The 13,720-nt window shown below is 38.3% G+C and overlaps 1 protein-coding gene across 2 annotated transcripts in view; it reads right to left on the reverse strand.

The window, feature by feature from the left end:
• Positions 1–13,720, reverse strand: part of PREX2 (phosphatidylinositol-3,4,5-trisphosphate dependent Rac exchange factor 2) — a 188,498-nt gene that overhangs the window by 76,015 nt on the left and 98,763 nt on the right. For both annotated transcript variants that reach the window (XM_075743930.1, XM_075743931.1), the window contains 6 exons: positions 12,636–12,784; positions 10,164–10,249; positions 7,780–7,916; positions 3,311–3,428; positions 2,269–2,453; positions 157–318 (listed from right to left, as the gene is read on the reverse strand). In XM_075743930.1, coding sequence (XP_075600045.1) covers positions 157–318; positions 2,269–2,453; positions 3,311–3,428; positions 7,780–7,916; positions 10,164–10,249; positions 12,636–12,784 — 837 coding nt within the window. The remainder of the gene's footprint in view (positions 1–156; positions 319–2,268; positions 2,454–3,310; positions 3,429–7,779; positions 7,917–10,163; positions 10,250–12,635; positions 12,785–13,720) is intronic.

Below are 13,720 nucleotides of genomic sequence, written 5' to 3' on the forward strand. Positions count from 1 at the left end.
ATTACTCAGTTTAGGCATTCGCACCTCAAAATAGCTAAACTTTCAACCATATTTTTGTCGATGCAATAGACACTTTGAAGAGTTATTCAAACTGTACACATTCCCCTGTTTTTTCCTTTAAAGACAAATATCAAGCTTAGGACATGCCGGTCATACCTTTTTGTAACTAGATATTCTTCGGTAGATATGCTCAATTTTCTCACTGCAAATGACACTGAATTTACTTTGAAGCTCAGTGGGGATCACTTCATTTAAGGAATTGAGGCTGTTGCAGTTCTGCACAAAATGTTCATCGCTTTTTGCCAGTGCTTCAAGAATCTAAGATAATAAAAACAAGAACAGTACGTTATGAAATAAGATGACTAAGATAACCCCTTACTTAACCCCTTACTTATTATCCCTTATAATTAAAGCTGAAAAGCCCGATAATCAGTTGCCTTTTAACAATACAGGCAATGCTACATAACAACAATTAATGAAGCTTGGGAAGCAAAGAGGTTTCTTTAAATCTATCCCCTGCATAAGTTATACCCATGATAAGTGCTTTTATTTGGCTTCTCATGACATTCTCTGATAATGTATTTACTACTAACTTCCTACTAATGTAACCACTATGGCTCCTCTGAAATACATTATCTGCTGTATTTACTTGAACAGCACATATTATGCAAAGGTGATGAATTAATTCATTTTTTGTAGCAAAACTTCAGTCTGGCAGAATAAGCAAGAAAACTAAGTGCTATCCTCTCTTATATTCTGCATATATAAACAGGAAATAGGGAAGAGAGTAAGCTATACTGCCCAGCAAAGACTAAAGTGTTGCTAGGATGGAAACAGCGCCCGCAAATGATGGTGATAGAAAACTGAAAAAAAAAGGCATGTTGAAGAGATGAGGGTAGTATATAGCCCTCCCTTTTTTTTTTTTGAGTTAGAGTTACATTTCTGGCATTGAAATTCACTGTGTTAAGGAACTTGGGAGATGCCGACTGCTGGTTGGGTCCAACTCTGAAGATGTGTTTGAGAAACTAACAGAGACACCTAAAATCAGGATTAAGGTACCTAAATAAGAAAAGGCTCACACTTTAGAGATACCCAGAGGTATGGGCAAACAACACATACAGTATTAATCCATCATGGGACTTATGTCTGTAATTCTTATCTGCTACAGTTCATTATTATACTCTCGACCATCACAGATGTAATATACAATTTATAAGTTTGACAAAGAAAACAATGACTGTACAGAAATTTTGGAGTGCAAAATCTGAAGTTTTTAAGATGTCACAGATTATAAATGACTAGATCCTGGGAGAATTTTTTTTCTCAGGTCCCCAGAAAGATGAATTAAGGAAAGCCTGTAACTTCTGCTACCGTGTTAAATTACTGTATAAAACACCCCAGTCACTTCAGCCACAGCAGGTCTGTCAACCTGACCTGCTCCAAAGTGAAGTCAGGGAAAAGAAACACGTGCTCATCCCTCAGTCATTTCAGTAAAAGACTAGGACTTTAGTTTATACTTCTGATGGAAAGATCAACAGAAAAATAAATTTGCACATATCAATACACTCCCCAAAAGTTTGGGCTTTCCTGCTTTTGTTAAGTGTACTTTGTGTGTGAAAAGATAAAAACAAACTTAGTAAAAGAGCTGCATTACTACATTATTTGTCAATCTGGCCCAGACAATACCAGGTATATATAAAAAAATTCACATTTCATTCATAGCAATCACAGATTTTACCATTTGGAAACATTCCCAAAATAAAAACTCCAAAGTAAACTCCAAAGCTGCACTTGGTCTCTTTCTTCCTCCTTGATTTTGCTAATGTGTGCACCTGTATATGCACAGCTTTGTTTTACTTTCAGACACAGAAAAGAGAGAAGTTGTGCTATTCCTTTTACTGAAACAAATTTTAAAAGTTGCACATGCAATGCTGATGAAATTAAATAACGTTTGGAAACTGCCTACCTTCACTTCTTTGACTTTCTTGCAAGTTTTATGTGATAATTACGAAAAAAGGGAGAGGGCCAGGAAGAATGGAAGACTTTAAAGTTCTTTAACATTTTCAATTTAAAGGCTCAATTTATAATCACACCATAACTTAGTTTGCTTCCTGAGTACACAATTATTCTCCAAAATGTCAGAGGGATAAAGGTGACCAATTATAAGATATTAAATGAAATACAATCCTAAGAATAAGCAGAAGACAGATGTTGCTCCATTGGTATTAAGCATAGTAAGAATTAATACATACAAAAATTGCTTCATACCTTTGCAGTCAAGCTGAAAAATCCCTTTGGTTCAATCATTTTTTCTAACACATGACACTTTATTCCAGCTGTGCTGTCATACTCATAAACTACTCCATACTCCAGATGAACATTGTCAACAGTCAGGCTCACATGATCTTTCTTCCCATCAATTATTGCCATTGTGTTAAATTTGTCAATTACCTCTAGAATAAAGAAAATAACGCAAATCCGTTGAGGAGGGCTGGCCATTAAACAAACTAAAAAGAACATAGGCAAATGTTCTAGCAACAAGTATGCTCTGATCATTCCACTTAAAAACGTTCATCAAAAACCCCAGCTACCAGCTGAATGATTTAAAATCAGAATACCAGTAGATTTACAGATGCTAAAATACTAGATTGTTAAAGAGGCATTTACAGACAAGTTACAGTAGTATCTCTTTACAAACAGTTATTGAAGGGGACTAATTCAATTTAATTTATAATCCAGAGACATAAAAAAGCAACCAAAAAAAGGGAAAACTGAGAACTTCTAAACAGACTAGAAGAAAATTATCATGAAAAGTGTCAACATTCAGAAATGAAACCACAATATCAGCATTTACCCAGAGAACATGAATACAGTTCACATGTTAACTGTCTCTTTAATTACCATGATGCATATGAATGCAGCTTTATCTAAATGTTAATTACAAAATAATCTGAAGGATAGCTAATTTGTTATTTCTCATGCAGTAGTGACTCAGGCATCTATTTTAATTTAAATGATTACTACTGGTGAAAATAAATCAGGTAATTCCTAGGATTATGTTTCCTATGAATGAAAATTGAACACATTTTCCCTAAAGTGTTCACACAAGCTTGTTCTTGAAATGGGAAAGATAATTTTCAGAGAACAGCATGTTAAATTTACATCTTTAGAATACATAAAAAAGCAAATCCCTATGTAAAACTCATCTTACGGTCTGCTTGCAATTTCCTCTCTGAAAACAAGCCTCTATTTTCCTTGCTACTACACCAATGTTCTGAGCAACAACAACATCAAAACAAGTACCACATACCTTCCACTTTGCAGTCAAAGGCATCTCCTCCATCATCTCCAGAGGGCTTGGTGTTTGTTTTCTGAAGATCTTCCTGTGCACTTTCAATACTGTTGTAAACCCACTGTATAGAATCTTGCTAAAAAGCAACAAAAAAAAAAGACAGCTAGGAAAAGCTTAGCAAGTGCAATTCATAGTAACTTATTTCATTGCTCTCAAACATGAAATAGTTGCTTTAATTCCCTATTATCAGCTTTATTGTCTTCTGAGCTCCAAGTTAAAAATAATATTTTGAAAATTACAGAATTTTGGCTTTGTCTAAAACCATCTGAAGCATTTTGTCAACTTATTTTTTATTTCAGAGTGTACTGTCATGAGACAGTATGAAATCTGTGACAGCGTGATATCCATCAGTTTCATGTCTCTGCCAAAAATAATTTAAGACATTTCAAATCAAACTGCAGATTGAAAAAATATTTGAGACACGAAATAGTGAAAAAATAAAGAGAACTGATTTTTGCCTTGCGAAATCTGTTCTGCATCCACAAATCTCCTGGCAAATATTATGGAATACCAACCGAAGAGACAGTGTCTCCAGTTAATTTATCTTCCATGTGTCACTGGCAAGAAGAATATACACTACAGTCTTCATTATTTAGATTTGCCTTTACTACAGCTATTTTACTGGCTGTTCTTTATCTTCCCCTCGGATTAGCAAAACCCCCAAAAAAGACAGAATCACAGGCCCCAAAAATCCAGCATCTTAATGTGACTGACACGTGAGCACAGGAATACTGGCTCGGTCACACAACCTACGAAGAGGCCATGCGTATGCCTTACATCTTGTTCTCTCCCCTCACTTACTCAGTCACATGCCCATCACATCCTTGTGGAAGGGCCTATCATGTATGGCATCTCCAGACTACTCTTCTCTTCCCCTTACACTTCAAAAGCAGCTTGACAGCCAGTTAATCACTCCCTCTCCAACAGCTACAGCAGAATAAATGACACGATTATGGCTAATCCGAATTCATTCCTTTAAAAAGGAGTTTGTGGAAGAATTCAAAGTTAAGCAAGGATAGCAAAAGTTTAAGCTGAATGTTACAATTTTCACGCAAAATGCCAAGTACATTCGATCACACTTTGCTAATACACAATATTCAGCTGCTATCTTTATCCCATTAATAAAAGATAAGTAATTTTTTTGTATGATTAAGGTACTACTTCTCTGTTGCTTTCTGTCGTGGTTTAGGCCCAGCCGACAGCAGGGTACTACGTGGCCACTCGCTCACCCCTCCCCCAGCACGATGGGGAGGAGAAGTATAACAAAAGGCTTAGGTCGAGATAAGGACAGGGAGAGATCACTCACTAATTATCGTCACGAGCAAAACAGACCGAACTTAGAAAGGAGATTCATCTAATTTATTACTAAAAAAACCAGAGTAGAGCAATGAGAAAATAACATCAAGTCTTAAAACACCTCCCCCCACCCCTCCCATCTTCCCTGGGCTCAACTTCACTCCCGACTTCAACATCCTCCTCCCTCAGTGGCACAGGGGGATGGGGAATGGGGGTTACGGTCAGTTCATCACGTGGTGTTTCTGCCGCTTCTTCATCCTCAGGGGGAGGACTCCTCTCATCATTCCCCTGCTCCAGCATGGAGTCTCTCCCACGGGAGACAGTCCTTCATGAACTGCTCCAGTGTGGTTTCTTCCATGGGGTGCAGACCTTCAGGAGCAAACTGCTCCAGCGTGGGTCCCCCACGGGGTCACAAGTCCTGTCAGCAAACCTGCCCTGGCGTGGGCTCCGCTCTCCACGGGTCTACCGGTCCGGCCAGGGACTTGCTCCAGCCTGGGCTTCCCATGGGGTCACAGCCTCCTTCAGGTGCCTCCACCTGCTCCGGCGTGGGGTCCTCCACGGGCTGCAGGTGGGATCTCTACACCTGGATTCATCCTTCCTCCATGGGCTGCAGAGGGACAGCCTGCTTCGCCATGGTCTTCACCACGGGCTGCAGGGGAATCTTGCTCTGGCGCCTGGAGCACCTCCTGCCCCTCCTTCTGCACTGACCTTCTGCACTGACCTTGATCTTTGCACTTCTCTCTCCAGCTGCAAAAGCTTCCCCCCAGCTGGTTTTTTTCCCTTCTTAAATATGTTATCACAGAGGCGCTGATTGGCTTGGCCTTGGCCAGGGGCAGGCCCATCCTGGAGCCGGCTGGCATTGGCTCTGTCAGACACTGTGAAAGCTTCTAGCAGCTCCTCACAGAAGCCACCCCTGTAGCCCCCACCCACTACCAAAACCTTGCCACGCAAACCCAACACACTTTCTTAGATTCATCCATGCCTTACTTTTCACTCAATGGTATTGAAATATTTTAATAAGGAAGCTTAACTTTCAGAGCTCTCTGTTGATTGTTGGAAGACACCTGTGTACAAGCGGATCAACCAAAACACTTCTGAAACCCACACTTCTTTGCAGGTATACCTGAAAGCTTACTGCTTATTTATGGAGTCTTACAGGTTTGCTTGGCAGCATTAAGACTGCCAGGCCAATCTCTAATAGGACATTTACATTATGTCAAAGGATTCCTTCATTATTTGAACTTAATCAGGCCCAATGGAAGGACTAAGTACTTAAACTGCAAGTCCCTCTTTCAAAAGTTAACACAAGATATAACTCAATAGGATTTGGAGCAATGTTCTCCAAGAGCATTTCAGAGGCACAGACTAAGCTTACATCTGTCACATCATGATTAGTATCGCTGCAAAGAAATTGTAATTCCGAGAAGTAAAAGCTGCTTTCAATTTTCTTTATCCAGACAAGACAGGAAGAATATAAACATTGTCCAACAGAAGTTACACAGTAATTCACACTGCAAGAATCTGAAATGAAACTTCATGCTCCAGGCAAGCAGGAAGACTCCCACCCTGAGAAGCAGAATGTATAGGAAACAGAAAAAGATCCCCTTTCAATTATGCAATTGCCAACCACAGGAGGGACTGCAATATTCATGTTAATTAAACGACAGGCTAATGCACTGTACTTACAAAATAGGCGAAATCCATAGTCATCTTCCAAATAATTAAAAACCCTAATTTCTGAATAGGAAATGAAATTTTAGCTGTCTTGATACCAGTGGGAATACTGCCATTTATTTCAGTCTAGACAGTTCTCCCGTAGCATTTGATAGTACTACATCCTAAATGAAGTTTTTCTTCCCAGCCTGGAGGATTTTAGTTATTTGTGATTTGCTAAATTATGATCAGCTATTTTTTAGGATTGAAATAAATACTCTATATAGGAAAAGCAGTTATGTATTCTAACATACTACACAAGTGGATTAAAAAAACAGTAATTTTGCATGTCGAGACATTCGTGCCAGCCAACATTAATCAATCCTCTTTCAACATCACTAACCTCTACAGGAACTCTGCAGCTACACACAGAGAGAACACACCTGCTATAAAGAATTTAATTTATCTTTTATTCTAGCCAGTTTTGCTGCTATTGCACAAAGCACTCTCTCTTTACTAGAGCGCATCTTCTTTTAAAGAATAGGTGAGCTTGATCTTGATATGCTATGTAACAACTTCAATTCTGTATTAGAGTTTAAACACAAACATCCAGACAAGCATTTTCATAAAAACTGTATTTGCATGACACAGTTCTAACTAACTCTTACTTATAATTCTTATCTCATATGTATGCAGTAGGTGTGGGAGAAGGATTTCACTTGATTTTAATTGGATTTTTCTTCTCGATTAACATGCACTGGAAGAGTTTGTGAAGTTAATTAATGATATTGGTTCACAGTTTATGAAAAATTTGCAGGGACTTGGAAAAAATATATTATAGAATCCAGCTGGTTTTGGGTTTCTTCCTTAAATTTGTGTCTTGGAAGACTGAGATTTTCTCCTATATTAAGGTGAAAAAGGTAACAAAAATTGCATCCTTATATTAAAAAAAGGGAAATTTTGAGTCCTTGAATGCATGTTTTTTCCCAAGATTGGAATGCAATGGGAACGCAGAGACTTTTATAGATGGAATATGTGCACTCTGCTCTCTATGTGCTGAAGTGTTACAAAATTCTGGAAGAAGATCAGCTTTTTGCCTCGCATTCTCCTGCTACTGAGGAGGCAGCGAGCTGTGTAAATCCCTCTCGATCATGATGAGAATATACCTCAAAATGCTGTCTGCACAGAACTGCAGAAACACTGGAAATAATCCTTTAAAAATAACACCTGAAAAAAATTAGCTCTAAACTTAGATTTATTTCAGTGCAGAAATTAAATAGACCTTAAAAATCAGCAATATATTGAGCAATCTTCAGTTTTTATGATTCACCTGGCTACCTTTCACTTTTATTCACCACTTCTTTCCCCTCTTCCCACTCAATCACAACAGATATGTGGACAGAGATACACACCACATGTTTACTTTGACCAAAAAAAATTTTAGAAGAAAATGTGCAAGGTTACCAAGTGAGACATACCTGCATCGGCCTCCTGTACTTCCTGCATGCCGTGACGTGAGCAATAACACTTGCATGAGTCTCTTTGCTGACATTAATTCCATTCACTTTGATTATGCATTGGCCAGGGTGGAGACCTGCTGCGGCTGCCACCGTTCCTATTAAAAAAAACCCACATAGTTAATAGATTTCTTTTCCTAAAGATCTCCTTTAAGGCTTACAGCCCAAAAGCCTCATTTTTTTTTAATCAGAATCTGCTCTCACTGATTCCTACACACTTCGCCTGACCACGGGGTGCTTCTGCAGTCAGCTGGACTCCAAGAAAGTGGAGTTGCCCAGCAGATGATTCCATAAAAAGAGACCAGACTATTTTCTAAAGGTTGTTTTATAAAACAAATGGTGATTAGTAGTATGAAAATGGGGAAAACTTGTCTTAAAGAACAGGATTCAAAAGGATAAAAAGGCTCTAGCTTGAAGCTCACTAATTATAACGCAGACCACTTTTATTCTGAATTATTTTATATGCCCCAAGCTTATAAGCTTCTTGGCTACTTCAAGTGTCTCTATTTTACATACAAAACAGAAGCCTTCTGACGATTCATAAAGAAGTATCAGAGCATACTAGTGTTTCTTGCTAAACATTAAGTGAAATATCCAAATCCAAAGACATTTCCAAGGATCTTGTTCTTATTTTAATCTTTTTACCAATTCAATCATAACAGAGTGCCTTACAGCTTTAATCAAAATGCCCAAAGATAATGAAGTAGGACATCTCAGAGTTAATTATTTTTTGGGGAAAAAAAAACCCAACAAAACAAAACATTCTCTTTGAGCAATATAAAATACATGGTTCGGTGATTTATTTTCACAATGGTATAACCACCTTGGGAAAATCTTCTACCCACTGAACAGATACTACAAAAATAGCAGCTGTCTCCACGTCTTTTCAGTGTGACTCAAGCCCACTCCTGAAAGACAGCCTCCTGGAGTATGACCTTAGTTCCAGCTACCTGAACATTTGCCTCCTTCTGTCTCTTTTGATACTGCCACAAAGGTGCCAGGGAAGTCAAAATCTATTGCCAAGAGATCGCAAGGCTGAGGTGCAGAAGCTAGCTGCTACAAAAGAAAAGGCTAGACTGAATTTGCAGGGCTGACAAATAGAAAAGCTATGTATGTCATGACTTGTCAGCTGAGCATATTTGACAAGGAAATAACTTAAAGACTATTACCTGGATTGCCCTCATCTTAGCTACTATCAGGTTAGATGACAGCTGCATTTTAAATCTACTATCAAAGAAAGTCTTTGGAAATTACACCATTACCAGCTACCGCAATCCCCCCCCCCCGCCCCCAAAAGAAAAGGATTTAAAAATAAACATTTAAATAGGCCTAATAAATATCTCTTAAAAAAAAAAAAAAATCTGTCTTCAAAAAACCCAAGGTCTCAATTCAGCAAAGTATTTAAGCATATGCTTACAATCTTTCAGGTTTAGCAAACCACACAAGCAAGCACTTACATACTGTTGAGGCTAATTGGAATAAACTACGTGCTTAATGAATAAGGATAGGCAATTGAACTGACATCCAGGTGCAGAAATAATTATCACATCAGCTCAACAGTCTTTAGTTTATTAGACTTTTTCTTGAAAATCGAATTTCTGGCACCACAGCCTAGAAAAAAAGTCACTGAGCTCTGTTCAATCTGGCTGCTTTGCAGATCGGTTCACGCTAAATTCCTCAATCACAAAGGGAGAAGGGGGGGAAAAGAACACAAATACCCCACAATAGCTGAAAATACAGTGTTTGTTGGCTCTAACATTAACAACGTGTGACAGCAACAAAGAATGTTTCAAGTTCTTTTATCGCCGGTGCACCAGTCAAGAACATACTGAGTTAGGGATGGTAAGCATTTGACAGTCACATCACAAAACGGACAAAACAGTATTTAGAGGAAACATCTGCAATTACTAAGACAGACTAGGTCACCAGCACCCTTGAAAAGATTTGTGAAAAGTGCATTTTCTGTAAAATGTTTTCAGAACATTGCAGCACCACATGGCCATCTAACAAATTAACACTCAGGAAGTGAGCCCATTCACTGAAGAAGGTGATTTTGTATCCATCAGCTATTCCTTAGTCTCTAAAGAATGCATGGCCTTAACTTAACTTTCCTACATTCGTATAAATACATAAAAAAAAAAAAAAGCCAAAAGAATCTATCCAAAGCTTACAAAGTATAAGAAGACAAAATAATCTTATTTGGTTTTATTTAATATTATTTGTTACTTTGGGGGAAAAAATAAAATCTAAGCTGAATCACTGGATCTAATTTTGATTTATCTCAACCACGCCATTTAGATATTAAATGTATATTTACTAGTACCATTGACAGCTCCAGGGCTTACCTCTCCCAACAGCATGGACAACTGATGGGCCAAAGCCCCGGATTTGGAATCCAAGTCCATCTGCAGAGTCAGGAATCTTCACTGTCCTGATACAAGCAAATATAAATGTAGCAAAAGGTAGCATTTTGTTATTCAAGATGAAAGTGGACAGCAATAAGTAGGTTACAAGGGTGTAAGACTCTACACTTTCATTCAATTCACAGTTTCAGATTCAGTGCCATTCCTATTCCAGATACTTTGCACCACCAACATCAGAAATAAGAGCAAGCTGAGATACCCAACCCAATCTGAGTTAGGCAATATTATTTCACAGGGAAGTTCAATATGCTGATTACAACCAAAGCACCACCATAGCTTTAAAATCTGCGATGTGGGTGAGTTGCCACAGCACAGCAACACTGCAAGCGCTAGGAAGGCAGGCAGTCTCTCAGCCAAAAGGGCAGAGCCTGGGGACCACAGATCATGGCAGACCTTGTCAGATGAGCTGCAGAAGACTGCAGAGACTAGATCCGTATAACATTTAAGTGTCTGCTCGGTGAGTTTTACTGAAAAAATATTTTGTTGCAGTTTTTCTGAGCAGCTATGTGAAGTACTGAGTTTTATAAAACAAGAATCACCTACAAGTTCATGTAACTTGCAAGCACATTGTGCTAGGCGACCACCGTGGTCCAAGTGCAACAGTAATAAACCTACCGACAAACATAACCAACGAAAACACAGTTCTGAGAATCAAAATTCCCATCTGCTGCTTAAAATGAAGCCTTGAACTCATCCAAAGTAAGCTGGCATATCCACATGGTATCAGCTCAGGTTCCAGAAAAAACAACACAGCTGCATTAGCCCTTATCAGAGCTATTTAGGTCATGCATAACACTACACTGATTGAACTCTGCATCGTTTACTTCCAGAGCCAGGTCTGTTATTATTTAAGGGATCTTTGCCCTGAGCTCCATTTGCCAGTGCAAAAGCAGACAAATTCAAATTGATGCTGAATAGTGATTTTAAAATACATTTGGACTGTAATAAACTTGATTTACAGGTAGTTTTGAATAATATAATAAAATCATTCTTTTTTTTCTGGTATACATAATGTTTATCATTTGGAGACAATTATGAGTAGAGATGAGATACAAAACCCACTGAAGCCTATGATTTTTTAAAAAATATTAGAACATTCTTGAGATTAATACATTTTCATTTGAAATATTTTCCTAAGTCTAGCATCATTTAGTATACTTATATATTAACTAAGATTGATACAATATATGGTTTCATTCAGAAAACATTTTGTGACCATGCTAATGAGCTATGAAAGACCATCACTGGCAGTTTAGGCTAAGAATTTAGGAGATAAGTGTCTCTTCTGCCACACAGTTGTGCTAGCAGCAGCTCCTGACAAAAGCAGGCAGCACAGAGAAACAAATTCTTCATCTCCTCTGAACTCCTCATTCAGATGATAGATCATCTCTGTCAACCTTGAATTTCACCTGTATTTTCAGTGGGAAATTGTGTCAGAAATTAAACTAAGATCTGCATTAAAGAAAGGCTAAGATATGCCTTTAATGATTGCTAGAACACTATCATCTACTGGGGGTTTTTGTTGTTGTTTTTGTTTGTTTGGGGTTGGGGTTTTTTGGAGTATCAGTCCAGATGATCAGCTTTATGCCACATTTCTTTCTTTGCTCCTTTCCCCTTTCTGGGTGCCACTGTATTTCTCAAGACACTTTTGCTTATTAACAGGAGAAATATATCTCCATTCTACCGCTAAACCAGAGCCATTTCCAATGCACTTTGTGTGCGTTACCTGGTAACAGAGGATGGTTCCTCCTCACCCTGCAAAATCAAAATTACTCCTGACCACTGTTTCTTACTCTTCTCTTTGTTTGGTATGTATAAACTAGTAACAACTGCATAAACTTAGACTTATGGTCATTTACATACTTACTGAATCCAGTCATTAAGCCTTGCTTTGTATTTCTTCTATGTAACAAAAATTGCATTCAGGTAGGACTGGTCTACACTGTGTACAAAAATGCACCCGATGGGGAGCTGTTTACTCGCTCCCGCTGTTTACACCACCAGCACACACGCTGAAGGGGCCCATCAGATCACACAATCCGACTTCTGCCAAACCAACAACTAATCCCCAGACAGAGGAACTTGTTTAATAAACACAGCGAGAGATAAGTGATCAAAACTGTCCATATAGTCAAGGAAACTTCATTTACAGTTGCAGTTCCTGCATGTATTTAAAGTGGTGGAGCTGATGATCTAAAGCACTTGTGTTTCGCTTTTGCTGACTGACAAATGTAATCAAATCAAAGCAGATCGAATTGCTTGACTTCACAAAGTCAGATTAGATGCAGCATTTAAAACAACTTTACAGTAGTGCTGTCTGAAGTTCCACTGGGCTTTTAAAATTCACTTCAACTGTAGTTTGTAAAAATTCCCCCCAAAGGAATGACAACTTACTCCCGTGGTTTAGTGCTCACAAGAACCCGCAGGGGCTTTCTGCTGTTTAAACATGCTTTCAGGAAGCAATCCACTTCACTGAAGGGTCGCAGAAAAACCAGGTCACCGTTAATGGCAAAGATTTTTTTCCCAACTTCCAAGCCTGCCATCTAGAAAACAACAACAGTTGTGTATATGTTTGCCTTTTATAACCACTAACACTATGTTTTCTTCTGCTGGCATGCAACCCCAACAGGAATAATGACATGCACATTTCCTTTACGTTCTTAATACCTCCTTCACGTACCACACACAAAAGACTTCCACCACAAAATGCTTCTAGAACTGCTTAAATTGAGGTGAAAGTACAGTAAACACTCATTCTGAAGAGACTTAAATACAAGACCTAGTCTTAATCAAGATTTTATGACAGTATTACAATATCAGTTAATATCTGTAATAATTAACACAACAGCTTTCATGGAGCCAGTTTATTTTTTATGATGTTACCTGATTTGTCCATCCAACATTATCCAAAGGAACTAAAGCTTCTTTTCATAAGGAAAGACCTCATTAATACTTTAGTAAGTGAATATTTATGAAGCTCCAAAACAAAACAATATCCTTAAACATTTCATGGCCTTTGAGCCAAAGGTACGGCAAGCCACATTGCATACAGTTTTAAAACTCTGGTCTAACAAAAATGAACCATAACCAGTTGGATGGCAGGAGTACACAGAGCGGCTCAGGGCACAGGCTAAGCCTTAGTGCCATCTGAGATCATGGCAGAACCCGACTGCTAGAAATCACCCTGGATATATATAGCTCTGTGGCTGTATTATGTTATTGACTTGCAGTATCTATTTTTATCTTAAATTTCTATTCCACTGTGAGATTTAGAAAGGCTTGAAATCTAGGTCGAAATTTTTTTCTCTCATGGAAAACACTTGTTCTTTATCTTTAAATGTATGAAGACTCCCATGCAGTTCAGTAAAATATGAATTTACCCAAAGAGTATCTAAAGCAATACTAACAAACAGAAAGGCTGTGATTTATTCATTCAGATTCTCAAATTCCACTTTATCCAAAGCTTGATACCTGCTTTA

This window comes from Balearica regulorum, chromosome 2, assembly GCF_011004875.1.
Source record: "Balearica regulorum gibbericeps isolate bBalReg1 chromosome 2, bBalReg1.pri, whole genome shotgun sequence".
NCBI classification, from domain to species: Eukaryota; Metazoa; Chordata; class Aves; order Gruiformes; family Gruidae; genus Balearica; species Balearica regulorum.